At 47.7% G+C, this 24,574-nt stretch overlaps 1 protein-coding gene across 1 annotated transcript; it reads left to right on the top strand.

Annotated features, from left to right (window-relative positions):
- Positions 1 to 2,438: 2,438 nt before the first annotated feature.
- Positions 2,439 to 3,159, top strand: LOC115320994 (the record flags this gene model as incomplete). The annotated part of the gene is made up of 2 exons (XM_042290212.1): positions 2,439 to 2,973; positions 3,032 to 3,159. Coding segments are annotated over 2 exons (663 nt in total), but the record flags the coding sequence as incomplete, so codon positions are not given.
- Positions 3,160 to 24,574: the final 21,415 nt, after the last annotated feature.

Raw genomic sequence — 24,574 nt, 5'->3', positions numbered from 1 at the left:
GCTTGGCGTTCCTGTCTTTTTCCCGCCATGTCTCCCACACTACGGTCCGAGACGAAGAATGGCGAGAAATCTGGAGCAAGCATAGACCCCGGAGCAGGCTGGGCGGATGCGGAAGCCGAAATGCTACTGAAGGTGGCAGCCATGTGTGATGCGGTCACAGATCGTCTCACCGTACAGCAGTTACGTGAGCCGGAGCTGCGTCCCCAGCTGACGGTGCCTGTCTACATGGGCTACAACGATGCTTAATCAATCGCCGACTTCCTGGGTGAGCTCGACGTCTACAAAGCCACCTCAGGCGCCTCGGAATCCCTCGGGATAAGCCGAATACTCCCACTCGCTCTACAGCCTAGCGCTGCGTGCTGGTTAAGACTGTAACCTACATTCACCTGCCTAGCGGAGTTCGAGCGGCAATTCCGAGTAGAGTTCCTGTCACCTGGTTACAAGTTAAAAATCTTGAGAGAACTCGATTCCCGAACACAACATCCGAACGAAAGCCTGGTTCAATATGTTCGCGCCTTACAGGAACTCGCACCAAGAGCGCAACCTAATGCCTTCGAGTCGGAGATTATAGTTCGGGTTCTCGAACAATGTCACCTAAAGTACCGCGTGTACTTACACGGCCGCACCTTTGAGACCATTGAAGAGCTAGCCCGGCATGCCCGCAGCACAAGGGAAATCTTCCTCGCTCAGAAAAGCTATGTTCCACTGCCTTCGGCCGCAAACACTGACGAACTCGCACGTGCTTGGCAGAGCCCCGAGGCAATCCCGGCGCCAAGATTTCCACGGGACGGTCACAGAATGCCTAATCAGAGCAGCCAGAAGCGCTCCAGTTTTGGTTGAATGCGGGGCCACAAGAGGACGTCCGAAAAGCGCCCTTGCGCAGGGGACTCAAACAAGTTTGCGAACCAATGCCACAACTGTGGACAGTGTGGCCACTTCCAAAGAAAGTGCCCAAATACAAACCCAAGGCCGAACGAATCGAATGGCGGAAGGGATGGAAGTGAGCGGAAGTTTTGTGGAAATCCGGTCAACCCTCGCGCGCCTATGGGCCGTGAAACTACGGGTGGTCACGTGGCAACCCAATCGGGAAACTACTACGGCCGGCGCCGATGAGCCCCACTGCAGAGCCGCCGATGGCCACTATAGCAGCCGGGATCACGCACGCAGCGTCACTTGTTCCATCGATATCTCGAATTCAGCCTGACAGCAAAATGATCGAGCACGCATGACCATCACTTTGCTCGGTTTTCTTCTTGCCGCGCTTTTGAATACGGGGGCCGCTATCTCGCTTATAAGGAACGCTGCCTATGGACTATTCAAAAAAAAAAAAAAAAAAAAACTTTTTTTTGGCAGACACATGTCTGCGGTTAGCCTCTGGTCCAACAATATCGGCGGGCGGAGCCGCAAGGCTTAAAATTTCATTTAATGAGAAGAAGCGGCGTCAGCGCTTTCTGTATCTCCCTGGACTCGGCGTACCCGTGATCTGAGGTCGAAATTTTATTTCAGGCGTAAGCATGGCGCTTGACTTCACTGGTTGCGCTTATCGTCTGGGAAACCAGGCGGACATGTCTCCGTTCACCAGAAGAGAGAACTGCATCACTAGCCTAACCCTCCGAGCCAAATTCTTGACACCTGCAGCTGCCCTACCATCCGAAATCTCGGATACCCTGCGCAAGTGTCCTGTCACAGACCTACAAAAGAGACAGCTGGAGGACGTCGTGCGGCCGTTCTCTCCGATGTTCACGGAGTGACGAGGAAAGACGGACATCCTGCTGCGTCGGATTGAAACTGGTAACGCACCGCCTTGGAGGTGCAATTTACGCCCCATCAGCGTGCACAAAAGAGAACTCCTGCTCGTGGCCCTTCAGGAGATGCTGGACACTGGTGCAGTACGTGAGTCACTGAGCCATTGGGCATTTCCTGTCGTTCTCTCTCTGAAAAAAGAAGGAACTGCCAAACTCTGCGTAGATCACAGACGGCTTAACGAAGTGCTAGTACGAGATAGTTACCCTTTCCCGGCATTGCCTCTATAATGTACGCGCTCGGTAACGCGACGGTGTTCACCACGTTGAATTGCAGCCCTGAATTCCTTCAGATTGAGGTGCATCCAGTGACGTGCAGAAAATCGCCTTCATTTGCCACAGAGGGCTGTACGAGTTCACCCGCTTGCAATTTGGCAAGTCCAACTCGCCAGCGAGCCTTCAGCGTTTATCGTGTGAAAGTGGCATGATAAGACGTGGCATGTGACTCAGCAACTACGGCGACGCCCCTGCAGTGTATATAAACGATAACGCAATAAACAACGGCTTAGTTGAGTTGCCCGGCACAGAAAAGTGTGTGTCACTACGAAACTGATACATGGTGTCAGGAGTGGGGTGTACTTTGGCGTACTTTGGCGTACTTTGAACGCCATGGAACTACTGAAGCCGCCGGACCCGCTTGTTCTATCGGGAAACCTTGAAAGAAACTGGAGCCTTTTTAGGCAGAAGTTCGAACTGTTTCTCAAGGCGACAACAATTGGTGGCAAGTCTCGATCCACGTCTGCAGCTGCCACATCTGAAGCGGCCACGTCAGCAGTGGTCACCGCTGCTAAGTCGGCATTGCTGCTCAGTATTGCTGGAGAAGAGGCCCTGGAAGTATTCAACAACTTCAAGTTCTTGGAGAAGGAAACCCGCGAGGACTACGACACAGTTGTCAAGAAGTTAGGGGAGTACTGTGCACAACAGCAGAACGAAGTCTACGAGAGGTTCATCTTCCGGTCCAGGATGCAGGGCGAATCAGAGCCGGTCGAGCATTTTCTTCGGGACCTCGGGAAACAATCCAGGTATTGTCACTTCGAAGGGTTATGTGATTCCTTGATTCGCGACCAGATTGTTTTTGGCACGAAAAGCAAGAAACTGCGAGAAAAGATGCTGCATGAAAAAGACTTGACCTTGGCTAAAGCAGAGCAGATGTGCAAGGCAGCCAAGGCCAGTGTGCTACACAATGTAGAACGGGCAAAGCAAGAATCGCGAGTGGATTCCGCCACAAGGGAAAATGCAGAAGCACCCGTACATGGAACTGGGCAACAAATGCAACCCTGCAGAAAATGTAATCGAGTGCACAAGCCGGGAAACTGTCCAGCATTCGGACGAATTTGTAACGCCTGCAAAAAGATAAACCATTTCGCAGTTTGTTGCAAATCTGGGACTCAGGTCCGCACGGTGCATGACGACGTCAATGACGACGATTTTTGTATACTCGACATCAACGCCTGTGGTGTAACTGCTGCGCAACGTGATTGGGTCGTCAAGGCGCAGGTGGCTGGCCAAGAGGTACTGTTCAAGGTCGACACGGGATCGCAAGCCGACGTGCTACCTCACGCTACGTACCGCAAGTTCGGCGGTCTGTAGAGCCTGCCCTTACAAAAATTTTTAATGAATTTCATTTGACAGTTTATGGAGTCTACTCATTACATCTTTTCGAGTCTCAATAGAAATGCAAACGAGTTTTGTAACGAGTCCGTAAGGAGTTTACGAAAACTATTGGCCACCGCGTTCCAATTGATGTTTCGACAAAGCTACCGCATAAAGTTTCCAATGTATTTCATATGAATATAATTTGAAAGTCTATTGACACCGTTTCGAGTCTGTGTTGAAAAACAATTGATTTTTTGTAACGAGTCCCTAAGGACTTTACGAAAACTATTGGCCACCGCGTTTCAATTACGGTTTTGCCGTGCCACCTCATAAGAATTTCTAATAGATCTCATTTGAAAGTCTAGATAAACTGTTTTGAGTCTCTGTTGAAAATCAAATGTTTTTTTCTACCACGTTGTACTTGAGGTTTTGACGTGCCATCTCATTAAGTATATTCCGACGAGTCGGAATATACCAAATGAGATGGCCCATCAAGACCTGAATTGCAACGCTGTAGAAAATAACATTTGATTTTCAACAGAGACTCAAAGCAGTGTATCTAGACTTTCAAATGAAATGTATTAGAAATTATACTCCTAGCATGGGTTTCTAGATAGACGGCTCTAAGGGGGAAGACGGCAATAGGTTGCATAACATGTAGTCCGGATCTAACCGTTGTTTTGAGGGAAGGGGAAAGTGAGTGCAAGTGTTTTACTTATATGTTCGCCTATATACGCATGCAAGGTTCGGAAAATGCCTGCATAAAACCGTGGGAAGGAGTAATAACTGGTTTATTAAAAATGTAAAATTCGAGTATACGGTACACTGCCTTCGTGTCCATGGGGGACCTTGTACTGCCTTCGTGTCCATGGGAGACCTTGTACTGCCTTCGTGTCCATGGGAGACCTTGTACTGCCTTCGTGTCCATGGGAGACCTTGTACTGCCTTCATGTCCATGGGAGACCTTGTACTGGTAACCTATAAAGAAAAAAGATGCACAGTTACACGTTGATCTGCTTATCTAAACTTCTATGTCCGCGCAAGGTATCCTGATCACAGCGCAGCACTACCTCAGCGCTGAATCAGTATTACAAACCGGGACATCAGTCCTTTATGAAAGGAGGACCCTCAGAACACACGATACAGGCCATGGAAGTAGCAGTGACTCGTTGCCTTAACAGGACTGAGTTAGCGCTGCACTGTATGTGTGAACCAGCCTTAAATGCCGAAAGTCACATTCAAAATTCCTACATTTTTGCTCACCCAGGCACTTAATTTACACACTACCTTGATAGTTTAATGAGTGGCACTAATAACACTGTCAGGGGCACCATAATGCAAAAGTATATTTTGCCCCCGAGTCTGCGAGAATCAATCGCTCACTGTTTTGCCGCCGCATTGCACTCTTTTTTATTTCGGCTTTTGAAAAGGTCTTCCAAAGATAAGCCAGCAGATGTTGCCGCTTATGAAGTTTACCAAATTCGAACATAGAGAAGCTAAGACTTATAAGCATCTCGCAGAATTAATATGGCAATTCGAGCCAACTGATCCATGATCGTAGACAAGCGCCGCAAAAAACACATGGACAATAAGTGGTGGTAAACACTGGCGCCAGTGTTTTATGCCCACAATTGTTGTCCCTGTGTACTTTTATTTACTTTTTTGTGTTTGTTTATTATCTTGAAGAAGTATTTTTAATCACAACGGACACGAAGGAAAGGGTAATAGGGTTCTATGCGGATCATAAAGCCATGCTCCGAATGGGTGAGTGTCAACTGCAGCTTTCACAACAGTGGCGGATCCAAAGGCCCCCCCCCCCCCCCCATACAAAGTTGACCCCCCTCGCTCCCCCCTTTTCGGAGGGCAATTTGATATGAGTGGACCCCCCTTGCACAAAAAAGAATGGGAGAATAGTATCCTTAAAAATGTTCCGCCCACATTAAAACGGAGGTCTGGATCCGCCACACTAAGTTTGAAATATTGGGAGGATCGAGACATCAGAGGCCGAATTCAAAAAGCAAACTTACGATAAAAACTTGCGTATGACAAAACCCGAGAAGAAATCCTTATTAACAAAACAAGATTGTCGCAACTTTTGTGTGACTTACAACGGAATATTACGACATTATCCAAAGTGTCTCACGAACTTCTTAGGGCAAACATGGCTGCACATCACTTGGCTATTTCGCTGCGACCAGCAATGAATATAGAAGCATGGGCAAGAGGCATGTGTTTTGCGCACTGTTCACATGCATCCCTACTTGAAGCAGCCTAAGGACAATGCTAAACTACACACGGAGGATTCAGCCGACGAGTCTGCCGAGCTGTCCATCCTGCCCGTTAGAGCTAACGAGGTGCAGGACTGCGATCAACGGCGAGATGCGCCAATGAATCAACGAAAGAAAATGCCACACAAATCTTCAGTGCACCCAAAAGGATCCTTCACCTACGAATGGCGTGAACCTGATTTGGTGATCACTAGCGCCCTCTCATACTTCAGTAGTGATTTTCAAAGTGGTGAGCAGCTGTGCGACTCTACCACACTAAAAGGCACAATGCGAAAGCATTATATCTCCACGGAGCGGAAAATCCGAGTTGTACCAAAAGTTAACAGAGGAATAAAAGAAAGAATAAAATGTGCTTCCACGGCCGAGATTTGAACCCAGTGCTGCTGTGTGAGAGCCAGGCATGCCAGCTGCTCTGCTATCTCAGCCGCTTCGGAATGCGACATTACTCTCCCCTCAAAAAGAAGCTTGTCCCATTACAGCAAAAGACGGCATGTCTTTACCCGCTCTTCGTCACTGTTTATCCGAGGCTGTTTTTTCATCATGTTTGACAGCATCGGCGTTGATGTGCCCGAAAGATGGTCATAAAAATATGTCCTCGGTTCGATGACATCACACTCCACGTGACGACATGACGTACCATGATGTGTGACGCCGCATGATGTAATGTAAAACAAATATTAGAGGGGCACTTAGGTATCCCTACGTGGATTGAATGCGAAAGCATTGCCATTCTTAACAATAGAGGGGAAAAAGAAGGAAGTGTCGTTAGGAATGGCAATGCTTTCGCTTTCAATCCACAAAGGGATACCTAAGTGCCCCTCTAATATTTTGTGTGGAGTAGAGCTCAAATAAACGCCGTACGGTGAAGTATATCCACGATTAAGTTGCTGCTAGTCGTGAGGCTTAATGTTTTGCACCAACAATACCATAGTTTTTCCTCGGTTGCGACGAAGCGCCACTGCGCTACGAACTTGCTAGAAATTTCTGCATATGCGACCGCTTTCTTCTGGAAACCTATGGTGACCTGCCACTCACTTTTGGCCAAAGAACAGTGAAAATACCAGATGTGAAAACAGCCATAACAAGCATTAAAGAAATCAAGATGGGGGTCATAGCATTAGCTTCCTAACGTGGCGACACTAGCACAGGATTTCTGTTACTCGCCGTTTATAAGACAGGAGTCGACTTTTTCCGGTCTGATCTTGAAAACAAAGTTTGGTTCGGTTAATTTTGTAGCAGAAGGCCCGTGCTTTCCCATTTGTAGGGTCATTTTCTCGGTTCAAAATATGACACCGAGTCCTTCCCATAAAAATGCATGGGTGCCCGCTAGGACTCTTCGAAATGATTAAATTAACTGAGGTTATGCTATACTCTGTTGCCACTCTAGAATAGCAAAGCCCCTCCCACAAAGCCCTTCACTCTTTTTAATAAGCACACACTAGAGAGGAGGAAAGCCAAGAGGACACCGCCAATCATGGCGAGCAAAGGGAATTGTGGGAGGGGCTTGTGCTATTCTATTGTTGCAACGGACTATAACAAAAGTTTACAGTACAATGAAAACAAAAAGACCAAGTATGCACAGAAATTTGCAGGAAGTGTAGCAGGGAAAGAATAGAAAAAACTGCAGCTGCAATATTTACCCTTTAAATTTCCCTCGACAGCAGAGCAGAGACGACATGCTAGTCGTCAGAGCCTGGAGGGCCACCCCCTTGTACTGGGAGCACATGTAGTCTGAAACAAACAAACAAAAAATTAAATGCATGGACAATCCGCACATGCTGTTATTTCGCTTCATTGGCCGCTTCAGAGAAAGCAAGCATGCACACCGTTCTCCAACCATGTCAACTGCTAGCCGAATCTTCCTGCCGCCAGGATTAAGATATTGCTTGCGCTATAAAAAAAAAAAAAAAACAATTACACACTACCCAGTTGGCACGCTGAAAGTTCAAACATTGAAGAAACTAACTCATAAAACTTCAATGCACGAGCTACACCTCGTGGACAATACACAAAAGTATGTTCAGTGTAAACCTTGGTGCACTGCAAGGCTGCTTTACCTCAGCCAGTTTGGAACATCTGCAGTTTCATTCTTTTCAAGATATTATGCCTGAAAATTTGTGACAAATTAACTGGGTTAAAATTTTTTAACCGACAACCGGCCCAAATATTTAGGAAGTATACTAGTGCGATAATTTCTAACTTACCATAATTATTTTCGGCATCCTGAAGGCGTCGCTTCAGGGTCCAGTTTTCATATTGGATCCACCTCACCCTTACAGCTGCAACCACACTGAAATGTTTGCAAAGTTTCAGGCAGGGTAATAAACGTCTGCAGTTTCTCTCGAACACCGCTGTCACAAATTTTGTCTTTTTTGTCATTTTGTTCTGTTTAAGGGTGGTTTGGGGGAGGGTCAATTGCGATTCTCGCACATGTTTACCTGAGCGCCAAAGGCATGAGCTCGGATGAGACTATACTCCCTTTCATACTTAGGGTGCAACGCTGTCAAAGCTACTGGCGCGAGCGTGGGGCTTGATCTCGTTGATCATTTGCACGCCTTCTCGCGCAAGCAAACCCGTAGATAAAGCCACGCACCCGCGCCAGTAGCTTTGACAGCGTTGCACGCTAAGTATGAAACAGAGTATAATGCCGGCCGAACTTCAAACCAATGGGAAGAGGAAGACAAGAAGAAGGAAGTGGGACTTGGAGCGTTTCAGGTTGACCAACCACGAACCTGTGACAACCGCATAGGTCATTCAACACACGTCCCATACCACTTAAACACTGTGTCAAACTGCATTTTGAAGTCAGTCCCAGTTCCAACGGTGTATGAATAAAGGCATCCATTTCGTGGCATGCCTTAAAATGAATCGAAGTGACGCAAGCTGGGAACACACTGCTGCTGCTTCATTTGGGAATAACTGCGGCCCTCGGCACATCACAATTGCAAAATGAAAGAGAAAAAAAAAAAAAAAAGACAAAAGGAACAACTGCTTTATCAATCTAACCGACAAATGTAAACCCACTTCAATTCTAGAAAGCCAGGGGACCGAAGTTTGTCCTAACAGTACAATCCAGTCCACTTCCATAACTTCAAAACAAAAGATGGATATCCTCTTCAACCATATTGACTGAAAAGGAATATTGGCTCTGCAGGAAGCGAATTCCAAGGAAGTCTAACTTCTGAAATGTAATGAAGTATTATCAATGTAATCAATTTATAGTTGAATGACATCAGTACACTGCTAAACCAATAAGACATTTTCTAAAGCAACGGAGTGAAAGTAGCATTAGGAATTCAATACATGCTCTGTTGACATAAGCTACAATTTCTTGGACCATACACAAAATGAGTGGCAACTTTTCATTACGCTACACATAGAACCAAACATTAGGACAAATAAAGCAAACCCAACTAGTTAAAAAAAGAAAAAAAAATTCTAGCTTAACGAGAAAACGTGTGCCGAGAAAATAGGGAGTTTTAGAATATCGGGCGCTACTTTACCGCGCGTTACGGACGGTAAAATAGCGAGGATTGCGGCGAAGAGTTTTAGAGAGCGTTTCTCTGCCGGGGACCCCCCAAAACGCAAGCGTCTCGCGCTTAAAGGGGCCCTGCAAGCACTTTTTTACTGGTTTTTAATTTACACCAAACCTGAGCGCACTGACCGTAGTAACGTAATGTAACTTCTTTTCTCGAATTTCGCTTTATTCTAAAAGTTATAGGCAAATCAAAAATTACAAAAACAAGCAAAAAATAACCTCCCTCATGACGTCCTTGGTTGCTTGAGTGGCCGTGAACTAGAGGAGGGATAGTCAGCTCAGCGAGCGCTCACGGCTGCCGCACTGCGTGTCGACGGTGCGAGAGGGCGCCACTAAAGCGTGTTCTCGATAGGCTGTATACAGCGGGCAGCCAGAGCGGTTCTCATTGCATTTGCTGCGCGAATAAACACTAATTCGCCTTGACACTTCATTGGCCACAAACGACAGCAAACACGGGGTAGAGACCAGTTCAGAATGGGAGCCACTTCATGCTGCCGTACCGCGAAACGGCCAAAACGCAAGACAAAGCTACTCGCTGAAGGCCTTCGGAACGCTCGGAGCCGGTCGGATCCTCCAGTCCGTAAACGACCGCAGCGCCGCCGCGTACATCCGGGATCTTTCGGCGCCTGATCCCACTACTCTTTTCTAGTATGTGCCGCCTTTTCCATCGCTTGGTGGCGGGTATGTCGACGGGTCATTTCTTGTTTCCGTACTTTATTACTGCATTTGTTTCTTTTCTGATCTAAAATACTGAACAAAAACTACTTTTATAAATAATTGAAACGATTCGCGCCACTTATGTTTTGTATTTCGACTAAAAAGAAGCTTCTAGCGGCTCTGACCAGTAGTAAGCCCAGCACCACAGACGTCACATTTCGCGCGCTTTCGGTACCGTGGGTCGCCCCCGTCGGTGGAGGAGGTTTCCGCGTCGCCCGGTCAAAATATGATGCACTGATATTCAGTTACTCTCTCCGTGCCCGCTGGCTTGCCAGAACCCCAAGAGACGTGGAAACCGCAAAAAAGGTAGACGCTTAAATATGATTGCAAGGCCCCTTTAAAACGCCACCAAGATGTCGCGACAGCTTTTATTTGGAATTTAGAACGTTTAATCTTGAAAATTAAACAAGCTTTTTGTCCAGAGTAACATTTTTATAGTTGTTTTATACTCAATGCCGCATGTTTTGTTTTTGTCACTGCCAAGCTGCTCTGTTGTACCAGAGCATTGAAGGACTCTGGTTGTACTTACGAAGCCCAGACGATCCACTACCCAGGCATGCTTAGATGTCTGCCACGATCGTAAGTACACGCGCCTCGATAGCTTTGCGCCTCGATAGCTTTGCGCCTCGATAGCTCTGAGCTGTGAATCCAGCGATCCGTGGCGTTTTGAAAACGCTTCGACCATACCGACCGCGGGCGCCGAGTGCGACTCACGCAGTTCCCGAGCGGGCGACGGCGTCGAAGACGCGATCAACGGAGATGTCGAGGGCGCCGCCTTTTGCGGTACCCACGCCATTATCGAGAAATAACGGGCCCCAAAGCTCGAGTCCGAAGCTTGTTTTGGGTCTCCGCATGCACAGCAGCCACGAGATTACTCTAAATCTCCATAATGTTCACTTCTCGTTCAACGCGTACAATGCAAACAAAGAAGTATGCTTACCAACTGCGTTGAGTTGCTCGTTCTGTCGCGTCGTCGGTCTTCCGCGCTCTTCTTGAACATAATCATCACAAGAGAAACTTCACAGATAGATAAACTTGATTAAATTAGCACATTTCCATGTCTAAAGGCCATTTCCATCCCGCGACTCACCCAACGGTCGGCAAAACTGGCGAAACCATGGCGGAAAAAGAAAAAAACAAAGAACTGGTGTCGCTACCGATGGGGCGTCGAAGACGCGATCCTTAGAATATGAAACCGAAACCAGTAAAGTTACAATACTGAAACCGAAACTGACCAAATCGCGGTAGTGGGGCGCTGTAAATAGGTCTGTTCCTCTGGTCTGTTCCAGAGCCGTTTATGGTCTGTTCACATGATGCATCGTGTTGGCGAATCTTGTGGCGCAAAACTAGGTTTCGGGAAACAGATTCCCCGTCTGAACTCGACCGAAAAAAGTGGCGCGCCTCCGAAAAAAGTGGCGCGTGTTTCTCACTTCTGCAGCAATTTTTCGCTGAAACCTCACCGACGCCCGTCAATCACCCGAAGGAGAAACGCGGACGCTGCCAATGGCCGCTCGACTTCGCTATGACGTCTGACCTTCCAGGAGGAGCGAGCTTTTGGAGGAGTCTGATTTTTGGCCGATCCCGTATCCGAGCTTTGCCGAAAGAAAGCAAACAAACATGGCGAGCGACAAGCCCCCTATGCGACTAGCGGAGAAGCGGTGCGTACGGGCGACGAGTCTTGGTCCTACTCGGTTGCAGGTGTGTGAACGGCGCCTACAGTACGGATTGGGGGCGCGGTGCAGATTCGTCAACAGTCGCGGCGGGTGCAAGCACCGTATAGAAACATGATGACTGGGGATAACGTTTTTAGAGCGCAGCTCTTAGGGGCCCGTTTCCGGCTTGAGCGGCGTCGGCGTCGCCGTTGGCTTCGCCGTCGGCGTCGGCGTCGGCGTAACCGCGCGGTGCATCATGGGAAATGTCCCATAATGCACCGCGCGAGCCCCCCACCGGGGTCACGTGACTTCGTGGGGGGCACGTGACCCCCTCGAGGTCACGTGACCCCCCGAAGTCACGTGACTCCTCTGAGGTCACGTGACCCCCTCCTCGAGGTCACGTGACTCCCCTGAGGTCACGTGACCCCCTCCTCAAGGTCACGTGACCCCCCGAGGTCACGTGACCGCCGATGTCGCGTGACCCCCCGATGACGTCATCGACACTGATGACGATGACGATGTGGATGCCGGTGACGTCATCAGTCATGATGACGATGACGATGTGGATGCCGGTGACGTCATCAGTCATGATGACGATGACGATGTGGATGCCGGTGACGTCATCAGTCATGATGACGATGACGATGTGGATGCCGGTGACGTCATCAGTGATGATGACGTCATCAATGATGATGACGTCATCAGTGACGATGACGACGTGGATCCCGGTGACGTCATCAGTGATGATGACGATGACGATGTGGATGCCGGTGACGTCATCAGTGATGATGACGATGACGATGTGGATGCCGGTGACGTCATCAGTGACGTCACTGATGTCGTCACCGGCATCCGCATCGTCATCATCACTGATGACGTCACGGACATTCGCATCGTCATCGTCATCATCACTGGTGAAGTCATCAGTGACCTCACTAATGACGTCATCGGTACCCGCATCGTCATCGTCACTGATGACATCATCAGTGACGTCAGTGATGACATCATCGGCATTGGGGGTCACGTGACCCCCAAGGTCACGTGACCCCCCTGGTTAGTCTAACCCCCCCCCCCCCCCAGCGCCCTTCCCTCCTCCTCCTCAAGAGCTGCGCTCTAATTCGGCGTTACAGGGAGTTGTAAGCGGCTTTCACTTTTTTATTAGTGGTGCAAAAATGTATAAAATGCTTCGAGATCATCTCGCGGTTTTTCCCGGGTTTGACAGGACTAGTAAACCCAGTGAGCCGAATCTGACGAAATTCATTGAGTGGCATTAATAAAACAGGCTGTCCCTTCACACTGTGCGTACTTCATATCATTTTGATGCGAAACGCTTGGTATTCCCGGTGCAGATGGCAAGGTTTGGCGGAATTCTCGTGAGTCAATACGTCACAGGTTTCGCGCGTCAAACTCCACGTGTGAACAGGCCGATTTCGCGAAATCTTGGTTTCGCTAAACTGTGGCGCGTTGAAGACATACATCGTGTGAAGAAGAAGAAGCCACCTGGGCGTAAGACGTGTCTTTTCGATCGTCAGAGAGCCAGCCGAACCAGTGCCACAGACCATGTCTTCGATCGACAGGGGGTTCTCACGCTGCCCAGTTACAAGCTGGACCGCAAGCTGGGAGACTCCAAGGCCCGCTTTCGTAAAGACCGCCTCCTGGCCAACACCGGCGCCAACCCCTGCGGGGGTGCTGGACTCCCTGCGCCGCCGGTAATTCGGCCGGCTCGTATGCAAGTATGGCACGCGAAGAGGCCCTCTCCAGGCGCTTGAGACCGGCCTGCCAGAAGTAAGCAGCCCATGGCAGCACCGCGAAGACCATCACCGCGAAGATTGTTGCTAGGCTTAAAGGAGCTGTGCAACAATTTTTGTACTGTGCACAAATACCGCTTAAAACGGATCCCTAACGTTAATGACCTATGAAACACGCGTTCGTTTTTCACCCCACGCAATAGAAGTCCCAGAAAAAAATTTACGAAAAACGAGCAGCGTTCACCCCCTCAACTAGCAGCCAGAACAAGCGGCCACGTGATCTGGAGCCGATTATATGCCGCCAGTGGTGATCATAGCCGCGCGCTGGGGTTGGCAAAGCGCAGGACACGCGCTGAGTTCCAGACATTGTTATGGCTCGGCTATTGTCGTCGTTGCAGCGATTGAACACGGGTCACTACCCGAATGCTTCTCGAGCTAGCAATTGTCACGAGCCCAAGTCGAGTGCCCACGCAATGCTCGGGTCCAATCTATGAACCGCATTCAAAAATCGTCACTTGGGTGTACTGCGATCCCCGAGTTACGTCATCAAATTTTGCAAAGGAGAGATTGAATGAAAATGATTGCTTTTGTCCTTGAAATTACACCGCAACAAAGGAGTTTCTTGGCCAATGGCGTTGCGTGTGAGTATCATTGTGTCCCAGGCGTGCCAGTAAGCTCGTGTAGAGAGAAAAACTTTCCAATTGAATATCGTTGCACAGCTCCTTTAACACACCATATCATAATCACCATCACTTTCATCTGTACATTACATCATCACATAATCACCATCACTAGACACGGCACCGCGGGCCTCCTTGGTACGGGCTTTTGCCTTTCTGCGGAGCCGCGGCTCTCCTGAGCAAATAAAACGTTACTATTATTATCGTGTGAATAAGCCTTTAGGAGTAAAAGAGAGTGAATACAGTTATTATTTTAAGCATAGGAAATAAATCTGTATATCAGAACTAGCATCGACGCGCTATTTGTTTCGGGTGCAATGCAGTAGGGAGTAGATTTATTGATTTTTTTTTTATAACACTCATTTCAATGTGTAATGAGTAAACTCAAAATAATTGCTATTGACTGGGTAACGATAAACCTCACTTGAATTTGTAATGAGTAAACTCGAAAGAATTGATATTGATTGGGTAACAATAAACCTCACTTGAATTTGTAATGAGTAAATTCAAAATAATAGATATGGAGTGGGTAATGATAAAACTCATTTAATGATGAGTTTCTTATGAGTTTCATTTGACTCTATAAAAACACATTAGAAGCTCAATTGAAACTCATTGTTCATTTTTGTAAGGGTGACTCCCAGCAACTCGGTTTTTCGGGCCTACGATGGAAGGCTCATCGGCCACTTGGGCATTACGACCCAGCAGGTCACTCTGAACGGGCGACAGTGCAGAGCTGATTTCTTTGTCGTCAAGGAAAGCCATGAGGTGATATTGGGACTACAACTCAGTGAAAGTCTAGGCCTCGTGTCAAGGAGAGTCCACGCAATTAACAGCGCCAATCAAGTCGTCCACGCATTTCCGGAACTCTTTAACGGCATGGGATGCGTCCAGCGCCAATACCACGTGGTGCTCGACAAGAACGTTGTTCCGGTCATCCAGCCAGCTCGGCGGGTACCAGTGGCCCTACGAGAAGCTCTGCGTGTGGAGCTTCACCGAATGGTGGCCGGCGGAATCATCAAACCAGTGGATCAACCGACGGACTGGGTGAGTTCCCTTGTCATTGTTAGAAAGACAGATGGCAAACTCAGGCTCTGCACGGATCCAAGACAAGTTAAACAGGCTCTTAAGCGGGAGCACTTTCAACTGCTGAAATGCGAAGACGTTGAAGCTGAGCTGGCCGGAGCACGATACTTCAGTCGTCTCGATGCAAACACGGGGTTCTACCGAATTCCTATAGATGACGCCACCTCTAGGATTTGTAGATTCGGAACGCCCTTCGGACGCTATCGTTACCTCCGGCTTTCGTTTGGTATAGCGTCAGCTCCCGAAGTTTTTCAAAAAACGTTAAGCCAAATATTTGAAGCTTTGCCGGGAGTACGAGTGATGACATCTTAGTCTGGGGCTCCACTGAAGAGCAGCATAACGCACGGCTTCGAGACATGCTGCAGGCTGCGAAGCACGCCGGCTTGACGTTCAATGCCAGCAAGTGTACGTTCGGTGTGACAGAGCTTTCGTTTTTGGGTGACATTATCAGTCAAGACGGAATAAGTCCAAGCCCTAGCTTAGTCAGCTGCCTACATCAAATGCCGACACCGACTGATAAGGTAGCGGTGCAGAGGATGCTCGGTGTAATCAACTACTTTGGCAAGTATTTAGAACACCTTGTGACAAAGACCTTGCTCTTGTGGGAACTGATTAAGAATGATATACTGTTCCAATGGACAGACCAGCACGCAAAAGAATGGACCGCCTTATGCGAAGCTCTCAGTACTGCACCACTTCTCGCTATCTTTGATCCATCAAAAGCAACAAAGTTATTATGTGACGCGTCAAAGCACGCCGTTGGGACGGCAATGTTGCAAAATCATGGCGGCAACTGGCGCCCTGTTGCTTACGCGTCCAGAGTCTTGACAAGGGCCGAGCAAAGATATGCTCAGATCGAAAAGGAAGCGCTCGGTATTACGTTCGGCTGTGAACAATTTCATCACGGTCGGAAGATAACTATCGAGACGGACCACAGCCCCCTCATTGCGATTGCTTCGAAAGGAATCGGAGACATGCCACCGCGATTACAAAGGTTTTTCTTGCGGTTATGGAAGTACGATTACTGTCTGCAGTTCATCCCAGGGAAGCAGCTGGTACTAGCCGACATGCTGTCCCGGTCATCACCGACTGATCGCCATGACCACGCGGGCTCTACCGAGGATGCTGAATTACACGCGGTAACAGTACTTTCCACCTTTGTCAGTGAAGCGACGCTGAAGAAGCTGGCCCGGGAAACGGCGCAGGATCAGGAACTCCAAGCCGTCATTCGGTGCTTGGAATCCAACCAAGAAATTCAAGGTCGGTTGAAATCCTGCACTTCAGAGCTCCCGGTGCTTGAGGGCCGGATTACCTCTGAAGGGTTGCAAGGTCATCGTTCCGAAAAGCATGCGACCTGAGATACTGAAGCGAATTCACGAAGGACACCAGGGCATAAACAAGTGCAAAGCAAGAGCAAGGCGCTTAGTCTACAGGCCGGGGCTTAATGCGGACATTGAATCCTTGCCACATACGTGTGCCGTTTGTAAAAAGTATGCGTACAGACAAGAGACTGAGCCCCTTCTGCTGCTGCAAACGCCTGAGCACCCGTGGTATAGAGTGGGTGTCGACCTCTTTCAGTATGGTGGGGAGTCGTATCGTTGCGTATATGACGCGGAGTCGAACTTTCCCGAGGTGGAAAGGCTGCCGGACACGACGACACGCACTGTGATTGAAAAGCTTGGTGCAATCTTTGCGAGATTTGGAATGCCCATGGAGGTCTGTTCGGAAAGCGGCCCTCGGTTTGCGTCATACGAGTTTCACAACTTTGCAGCCCAGTACGATTTTCACCAAATTACGTCCAGTCCGCATTTCTCCCGTTCCAAAGGGTTGGCTGAGAAGGGCGTTCAAATTGTGAAACGCATCCTGAAAAAAAAACGAGGGAAGCGGGAAGAGACTTTTGGATTGGGCTGTTAAGCTGTCGGTCGACTCCGTTGGAAGATGGCCGTTCACCTGCAGAACTGTTGCAGGGACGTCAACTTCGAGCAACACTTCCAGAGTTCAAGGACGCGCCCGGTACGCAGGTGAAGAAACATCATCAGCTGGAGGACAAAGGCCGCCTACTCCCAGCACTCGAAGAGGGGCAGGTCGTGATGCTGAGGGACAAGTCCTGGTCCAAGAAAGCCGTGGTGCAGAGACTTGCAGCTCCCAGATCCTACAACGTCGTCACGTAATATGGCTCTCATCTGCGGCGGAATCGTCAGCACCTGTTGACAAAGGGGGAAAGCTTCCAACCAGGATTATCGGAAAGCGACGACTCTTCTGATGAAGACCAAGGAAATGAGCCGGCGCCACGAACGCCACTGCAACGTCATCGGGAATCACCCAGTACTGTGCCAAGGTCACCGACAGTGCCTCCAAGGCGTTCCGGTCGGCAGACTCAACCACTCTCTCGGCCGGGTACGACCGGAACATTGAGCAAGTGCCGTAGTCTATGCGCGTTATGTAACAATGTGTTTTTCTAATGTCCTAACGTGTTTATAGTTGTAATACGTTTCTAAACAACGGAAGATGTATCGTGTGAAAGTGGCATGATAAGAGCCGCGTGTGACTCAGCAACTACGGCGACGCCCCTGCAGTGTATATAAACGATAACGCAATAAACACCGGCTCAGTTGAGCTGCCCGGCACAGAACATTGTGCGTCACTACGCAACTGATACACAGCGCTTGATGGACGTTGTGCTCGGAAACGCAAAGTACGAGTTCGCGATGGCATACATAGATGACGTTGGTGTTTTCTCGCGTACATTCGAGGAGCGTCTCGAACATTTGACTATCGTGCTTGAGTGGGTGCGGAAAGCGGGTCTAACAGTCAATCCGGGGAAGGTTCAAATGGCCGAGCCCAAAAATAACCTTCTCGGATTTGTTCTCGACAGCGGCACGCTCCTTCTCAACGAAGGAAACCGGCGTGCACTAATTAGTGCGCCCAGTTTTTCTTCGTTGGAACGCAGCGTGCCGCTGAGTAGCCGTGCCCCCATGACGAGAAAAGTTTACAGCGATATTTCGTAATGATTGCGTTCTAAGAGAATTTCATTCCATACTACTCCGGGATTTTTCAGCCGCTTAATCATTTTCTTTAAAAGGTGTCAAATGGTGTTGGAGCAAACAGCAACAAAGCGCATTCATAGCCTTATCAAAGGCAGTGCGAGAAAACGAGTGTCTCCACCTTCCTGACCTAAACCAACCTTGCAGACAGATGCAAGCGATTCCGGCGTCGGAGCTGTTCTACTGCAGGAACATGACGGTTTACTGCAGCCAGTTGCTTTCGCAAGTCAGACCCTCAATTCCGTAAAGCGTAACTACAGTGATGCAGAACAAGATTGCTTAGCCATTGTGTATGCGTTAAAGCGATTTGACTAGTATTTAAATGGCGGCAACATTCCAAATTCAATCTGATCATTTAGCGTTGTCATGGCTGAAAAGACTTTAGAACCCCGCTGGCCGCCTCACTTGTTGGGCACTTATCCTACAACAATAGGAATACGCTATTGTGTACATTCCGGGTGCTACAAACCAAATCGCTGATACACTTTCCCGCGCCCCCTTTCCCGAGGAGCACGTGCAGGAAGTTCCAGGTCTGGTTGCAGCCGTTATAATACAGCACAACAACTACCTGCCTCACCGTGGGGAACATTGGTCTCATAAAAGGATCTTCTCAAGGTCCCGCGCGACGATGGGTTGTGCCAACAAGTGACAGCCTGGCTGGCAGCGTCCAGCCCAGTCAACAATAAGGGTGATGAACAGTTTGACCCTCACATACTGAGCACTGATGAACTCCTGTTGCGCTACATCCCTGCGTTTTGAACAATGATACCTTGGTAGTTACGCAAGTCCTTCTTCAGATACATGCACAACTCTGCCCTAGCCGGACACAGCATGGGGAGCAAAACTTACGATACGTTGTTCCAGATTGCGACGTGGCCCGGCATACGGCAAGATGTACCGAGGTACGCGCGTAGTTGCCCGTCATGTCACAAAGCGAAGCCCCGTGGTTACCAACCCCCAGGTCTCATGCAACCGATCGCGAGTCCGAGCCCTTGACAGATTTGTTGCTGTGGCGTCATGGGTCCATTCTCTCGTAGCTCGCGCGGAAAGCAGTACTTGTTTTTAGTAACAGACCATTTCACCAAACGGGTGGAGCTGTTCCCTTTTACGAAAGTTGGACTCGCAGAAAATATGGGATTGCCTCCTTCAAGATTTCACACGTTTTGGCTTCCCGGCAAGCCTAATTTCAGATAATGCCTCATACTTTACGAGCAAAGTTTTCGTCCATGCATCCGCGGTTCTGGGTATTCAACATAAATAGACTCCGCCGTATCATCCACAGGCAATATAACCGAAATAGTAAACCGAAACTTTAAGATGATGTGTGTTGCTCATACGTAGCGTCACAAAGATTGGGATGCGAAGCTCCCAGAAATGGCCTTCGCCACCCGCACCACGGTGAACCGGTCAAACGAGCTTACCCCTGCCCAGCTGAATTTTGGCAGCGCTTGCTTTTCCTCACTAAAACTTTCAGTTCGGCAGAGCCCAGGTCACATGACCGCAACTACACGAAGTTCGCAGACGACCGGCAAAAGCGTTTCACTATCAACCTCAAGGAAGCCCGGAAGATCCCTGATGTTGGCAGACTGCAGCAGTCCGACCAGTACAACCAGGGACGTCGAGACCTCCAGTTCGAGGTGGGAGACTTGGTTCTCAGGCGTACTCACCCCCTGAGTGACGCGGCAAAAGGCTTCACGGCCTCACTGGGCAACAGGTGGGATGGTCGATTTCGTACAAGTAAAAAGCTTTCTCTGCTTACGTAAACACTAATTCACCATTCTAATGGTGAGTCCACAGGACCAACTCATGTCACCGACCTTAAGGCCACGGTCCCACTGAATGTGACAGTTTAGGTACTTTTTGGCAGGCCATTACTCATCTCCTTTTAAATACTGTTTTGTGGGATTGATGTCATTCGAAAGGCAATGCAATCCTCTTTTATTTTATATTATGTATGTGTTGGTTTTTACTGTTCATGCGCGTTTGTAGCGTTGCGAATATGATGGCGCGGACCCTCACTTGCTCCGCTAGTTCATGTTTTATGAACGATTCATTAAAGATAACACGGTTCCAATATAGCAGTTTTGTTAAGATGATGTCGGAGCAGAATCTAACGATCCACTTTTTTGATATTTGCACTACTTTGTTTTTTTCATCCCTCCAAATATTGCCCTAAAATTGACATTTTTCAGCACAAATATGTTTTTAATGACAAGTGCTAGGGCAATGAAAGTAGCTACAGATGTAGTGCTTATAATTGGTAATATGCAGAAAAAACTTTAATGTTGTGTAAAAGTTTTTTGTTTAGATATTTTATATTAAACGTAGCACTTTTTTGTGCTTCGAGTTATGGTAGTTCAAATGCCGCGGAAGAAATAATTAAACTATGATAAAATTTTTTATAACATTTAGAGCTACAATGGTTGCCCAAGAGGTGGACGATGGCTTTTTTTCATTTTCAAAGTCATAACGCTCCAGGAGCCCTTCAAACTTACCTGTTTTTGACGCATATCTGTTTCGGACATCAAACAGATTTATTGGCATTTAATAACATTTATTGTTTGGAATAGATATACATTGCGATGTATTAAATATTCACAATGATCTTGATTTGGTTTCTTAATAGGTGTAGCGCTTAGCTAATTTTAAAAACAATTAAAAACTGTCTGGGTGTTTTGTTGCGCTACCTGGCGGATGGCACACAAACTGCTGATTTCTAGTGTTCAAAAAATTTCCGAGGGCGGCGTTGGCATCTGTATCATCATCAATCTCCGTGTCTTTTTACCTTCACATTTAAAAAATATATTGGAAGATTTACTATTGATAAATGATTGGTTTAAGTATTGGGTCAGGCTAATAAATATAAGACAAATAATTACACAAGCGTAGCGTGATATAATGCGTTCATTATTCGATATGATTGAAATCAATAAACAATAAAGACGAAGAGGAAAATAATACACCCGAGTTCACTTTATGCCTAGAGTCACTGCATGAGCTTTAAAGTATCGGCACTCAGTTCCCCAAAATTGGTTTGGGCGCCGCCATTTTGGATCTTGCTCTGAGCAAACGCAACTGCCGACCATCATGATCCAAAAGTACGACTTCCTCAGCATTAGATGCGGTGCTAGGAAGCTGATGCAATATTGAAATGCTCTGTCGCGGGTTGTTTAAACATTTGTGAGGGACGGAAAAGCGTTTCCTGTGATTTTAGATAAAGCTTCATATAACTGGCAACAATGATTTTAAGCCACTATTTTAAGCCAAGTGTCGTTACTCGGATCCGCAGCTGATTTACTGGCACAAGCGGGAGCAATGAAGAAGAGGCAGGTGTCAAAAGGTAGTGGCTTGTGGAATCCACGGGGCTTGCGTCATGGCCCCTCCAGGTATTACAAGCCTCTTGAACAAGAGCATGAATAGTGTCATTAAATAAGCTACGCTTCAGAGTAGCGACACTTGGCCTTATTGTGGCTTAAAATCATGGTTGCCAGTTATTTGAAGCTTTATCTGAAATTACAAGAAACGCTTTTCCGTCCTCCACTTTAAACAGTTTTCGACAAAGCAAAGCAACATTACATGAGCTTCCTAACACCGAATCTAATGCTGACGACGTCGCACTTTTGAATCATGACGATCGGCAGTTGCGCCTGCTCTGCACAAGCAACAAAATGGCGGCGTTCACAACACTGTCGGGGAAGAGAGTGCCGATACTCTAAGTGCCGCTCATTTATTGGCTCTAGTTCCCGCGAAACTCCTTTTCCCTGACTGAAACTGAAAGTAAATATACCATCATTATAGCTTATTTAGTTATAACAAAATACACATAATGAGAGGAGGAAGCGGGCGGGTAGGTGAAACGCGGGTTTTATGTGCGACCGTTCTAACCGTCTCAAAAGAAAGAACGCACGAGCTTGCGCTGGTTTAAAAAAAAAAAAAAGGCACCAAAAGAAAAGATCCGGCACGCTGTGTTCTTTGTTATTATGCGTCTAATTGCAAATTGTTGTGTGTATGTGTATACAGCCGGAAGTTAGTCCACCTTAGTGGGCGTCTGACTCTCAGCTGTAGATGAGCAATTTAGCCAGTGCGGTACAACCGCAAATTTGGGGTCTTTAACGTGCACCATGCAGTAGTGATACACGACCGCACGCCGGTACGATGCTCTTCCAGAGCGAAACGGGCAGGGGCGGGGTGGCTTCTGCAGCGCGAGCTTTCGCTCCAAGTGCTCCGAGCTGGTGTGCGCTAGACCATGCACTCGGCCACCGACCCCCCCCCCCCCCCCCCCCCTTCTTGTGCGTCTAATTCATATACAGGTATAAGTATTTGAAGATCGACGATGGACGTCGATCGTCTCGAGGTAATGTAACGTAATAACAATGTATAAATAATAAACTTGTTGAAGGACTGAACGACTAAATTTTTCAATTCTTGGATTGTATACTATGGCGGTAGCCTATTGTACTTACTGTTGATGAAGAGCAATATGAGGTGACGAGGTAATTATTAATTGATGAGGCTCCATAAGGACGACGACATTAGTGGGTGTCGAACCACAACGTACAGTGCCAGACTTGTTTCAAGTATCGTGTACCCAAAGACTCTTCACCCGCAACAGTATAAGGTAGAATCATTGAGGATGCTGCTTTACAACTGTACGTTGAACAGGAAAACTCCACTGTGCAGAAGTGCGGCTTATTCGTTAATATGAGGGACGGATTTCTAGCAGCATTCCCTGATTGACTACTTGGAACAAATGGCCTCGTTGACGTAAAGTGTCCCCGTTCCAAAAGATTCTTGAAGCATACTTAAACCGCAAAGAAGTATGAGGCGAAAAATAAGAAAAAGGAGCCTGGTGTGAAAGGTCCATATCGCCACTATAGCTTCTACTATCTAATACAAGGGCAGTTAAACAATACACAAAGAGAGTTTTGTGATTTAGTTATATTTACACTGAAGGTCATTGATATCCAACGTATTCAGAGAGATGACAATTCCTGGTCAACCAACATAGAGCCTTTTTTACTCAAGTTTTCCATGGAAGGCCCCACTTCCGCTGAAATTCCTCACGTAGACGAGTTGTCCGACCGATTAAACTGCCATTACTCTCTATCTGGGAATCTCTCGATCTTCGTTCGTAGGCTACAGTAATATGAGATCGAGGGGTGTGGCTCTTCGTCCGCCGAATATTGCTTCGGCGGGTTTTTTTTTTTTCGTGTAAGATGAGACCGTCGCGTGCTGCCGGAACAAGAACCTGGCGATTCTTCACTGAACTGCTTCTTCCGTAAGCTTCAAAAGGGCTTTTTTTCGTTTCGCACATCATCTGCTCCGCTTGCCCGTTAGTTGCAGGATGGTATGATGCACTAATGTGATGCCTCATGCCGTTTTTTTTTTCTTCAAAAACTTGTTTATTTTAATTGAAGCAAAAGTTTGCGCGTTATTAGAGAAAAGTATTTTCGGTAGGGCAAAAGTAGGTAAAAGAGACCGTAGAACGTCAATGACGTGTTTGGACGTCGTGGCAGGCATCGTGTAAACTTCCAGCCACTTAGAGCACGCATCGCCCATGACTCCGTAGAGGGATACGTTTCGCCACCCACCGACTGAATAGTAGATCGTTTTCAGTTACTGTTCATGATGGCGTTGGATTCAAGGAAGACTTCGAGTCTTTCCGCAAAGTTAGCCCAGGTGCCAGGACTTTTGTCGAAAGCGGCAAGTGTTCGAAACGTCGACAACGTTGGTAGCCACGTGTTGTGCTTGACACTGCACACTTACCATTCGCTGAGAAGAAACTTGCTTGTTCGTCTGCCATGAGTCGTCCGATATCAGGTCATCACCGCAACACCATCTCCCGACAAAACTGGTCTTCATTGTTCGCATGTCCATAGTTAGCAATCACGTCAACTTATAAATTCCCGAACGCTCATAGCTTGCCGTCGCTAAACGCCGTTCATTCATAGCGTCTTCATTGCAAATAAACGTGTTCCTATTTCTTCTGATGTTTTTTCTAAGCTGTACTTACAACATTATGTGTGTCGGTAATTCCGAAAATATTGCAACTGCGTTTGTTTTCCGGGAACTATAATGTAACAACCTTTACAACATCTTCCGGACCCCGTGAAACACAATATTTCGTGACGTTATTTTAGTCGTCATTAAAATGGTGAGGTAAGTACCGTAAATCGCGAAGCAGTTTACTTGACGTCCGCTTCCACTGGTTGAGTCTACTGAGCGTGCATTCCTGCAGAGGAAATTTTCATTGATAGAATATTGACACGTCAATCAACATTTGATTCCTTCTTGGTAAGATTTATTGCGAAAGCCCGTTACAGCCGCCGAACCGTATGTCCCTATACACTCCGTGCGACGCGACTGGCGCGCCGCCGCGCGGCCGGTACCGAAAGTAGGCAGTGAGAACCCCAGAGAAAACGA

The sequence above is a fragment of the Ixodes scapularis genome, unplaced genomic scaffold (assembly GCF_016920785.2).
Source record: "Ixodes scapularis isolate PalLabHiFi unplaced genomic scaffold, ASM1692078v2 PGA_scaffold1__304_contigs__length_218370807, whole genome shotgun sequence".
Lineage (NCBI taxonomy): Eukaryota > Metazoa > Arthropoda > Arachnida > Ixodida > Ixodidae > Ixodes > Ixodes scapularis.
The sequence above is the reverse complement of the archived record's forward strand: the minus strand, read 5'-3'. Positions and strand labels throughout refer to the sequence as shown.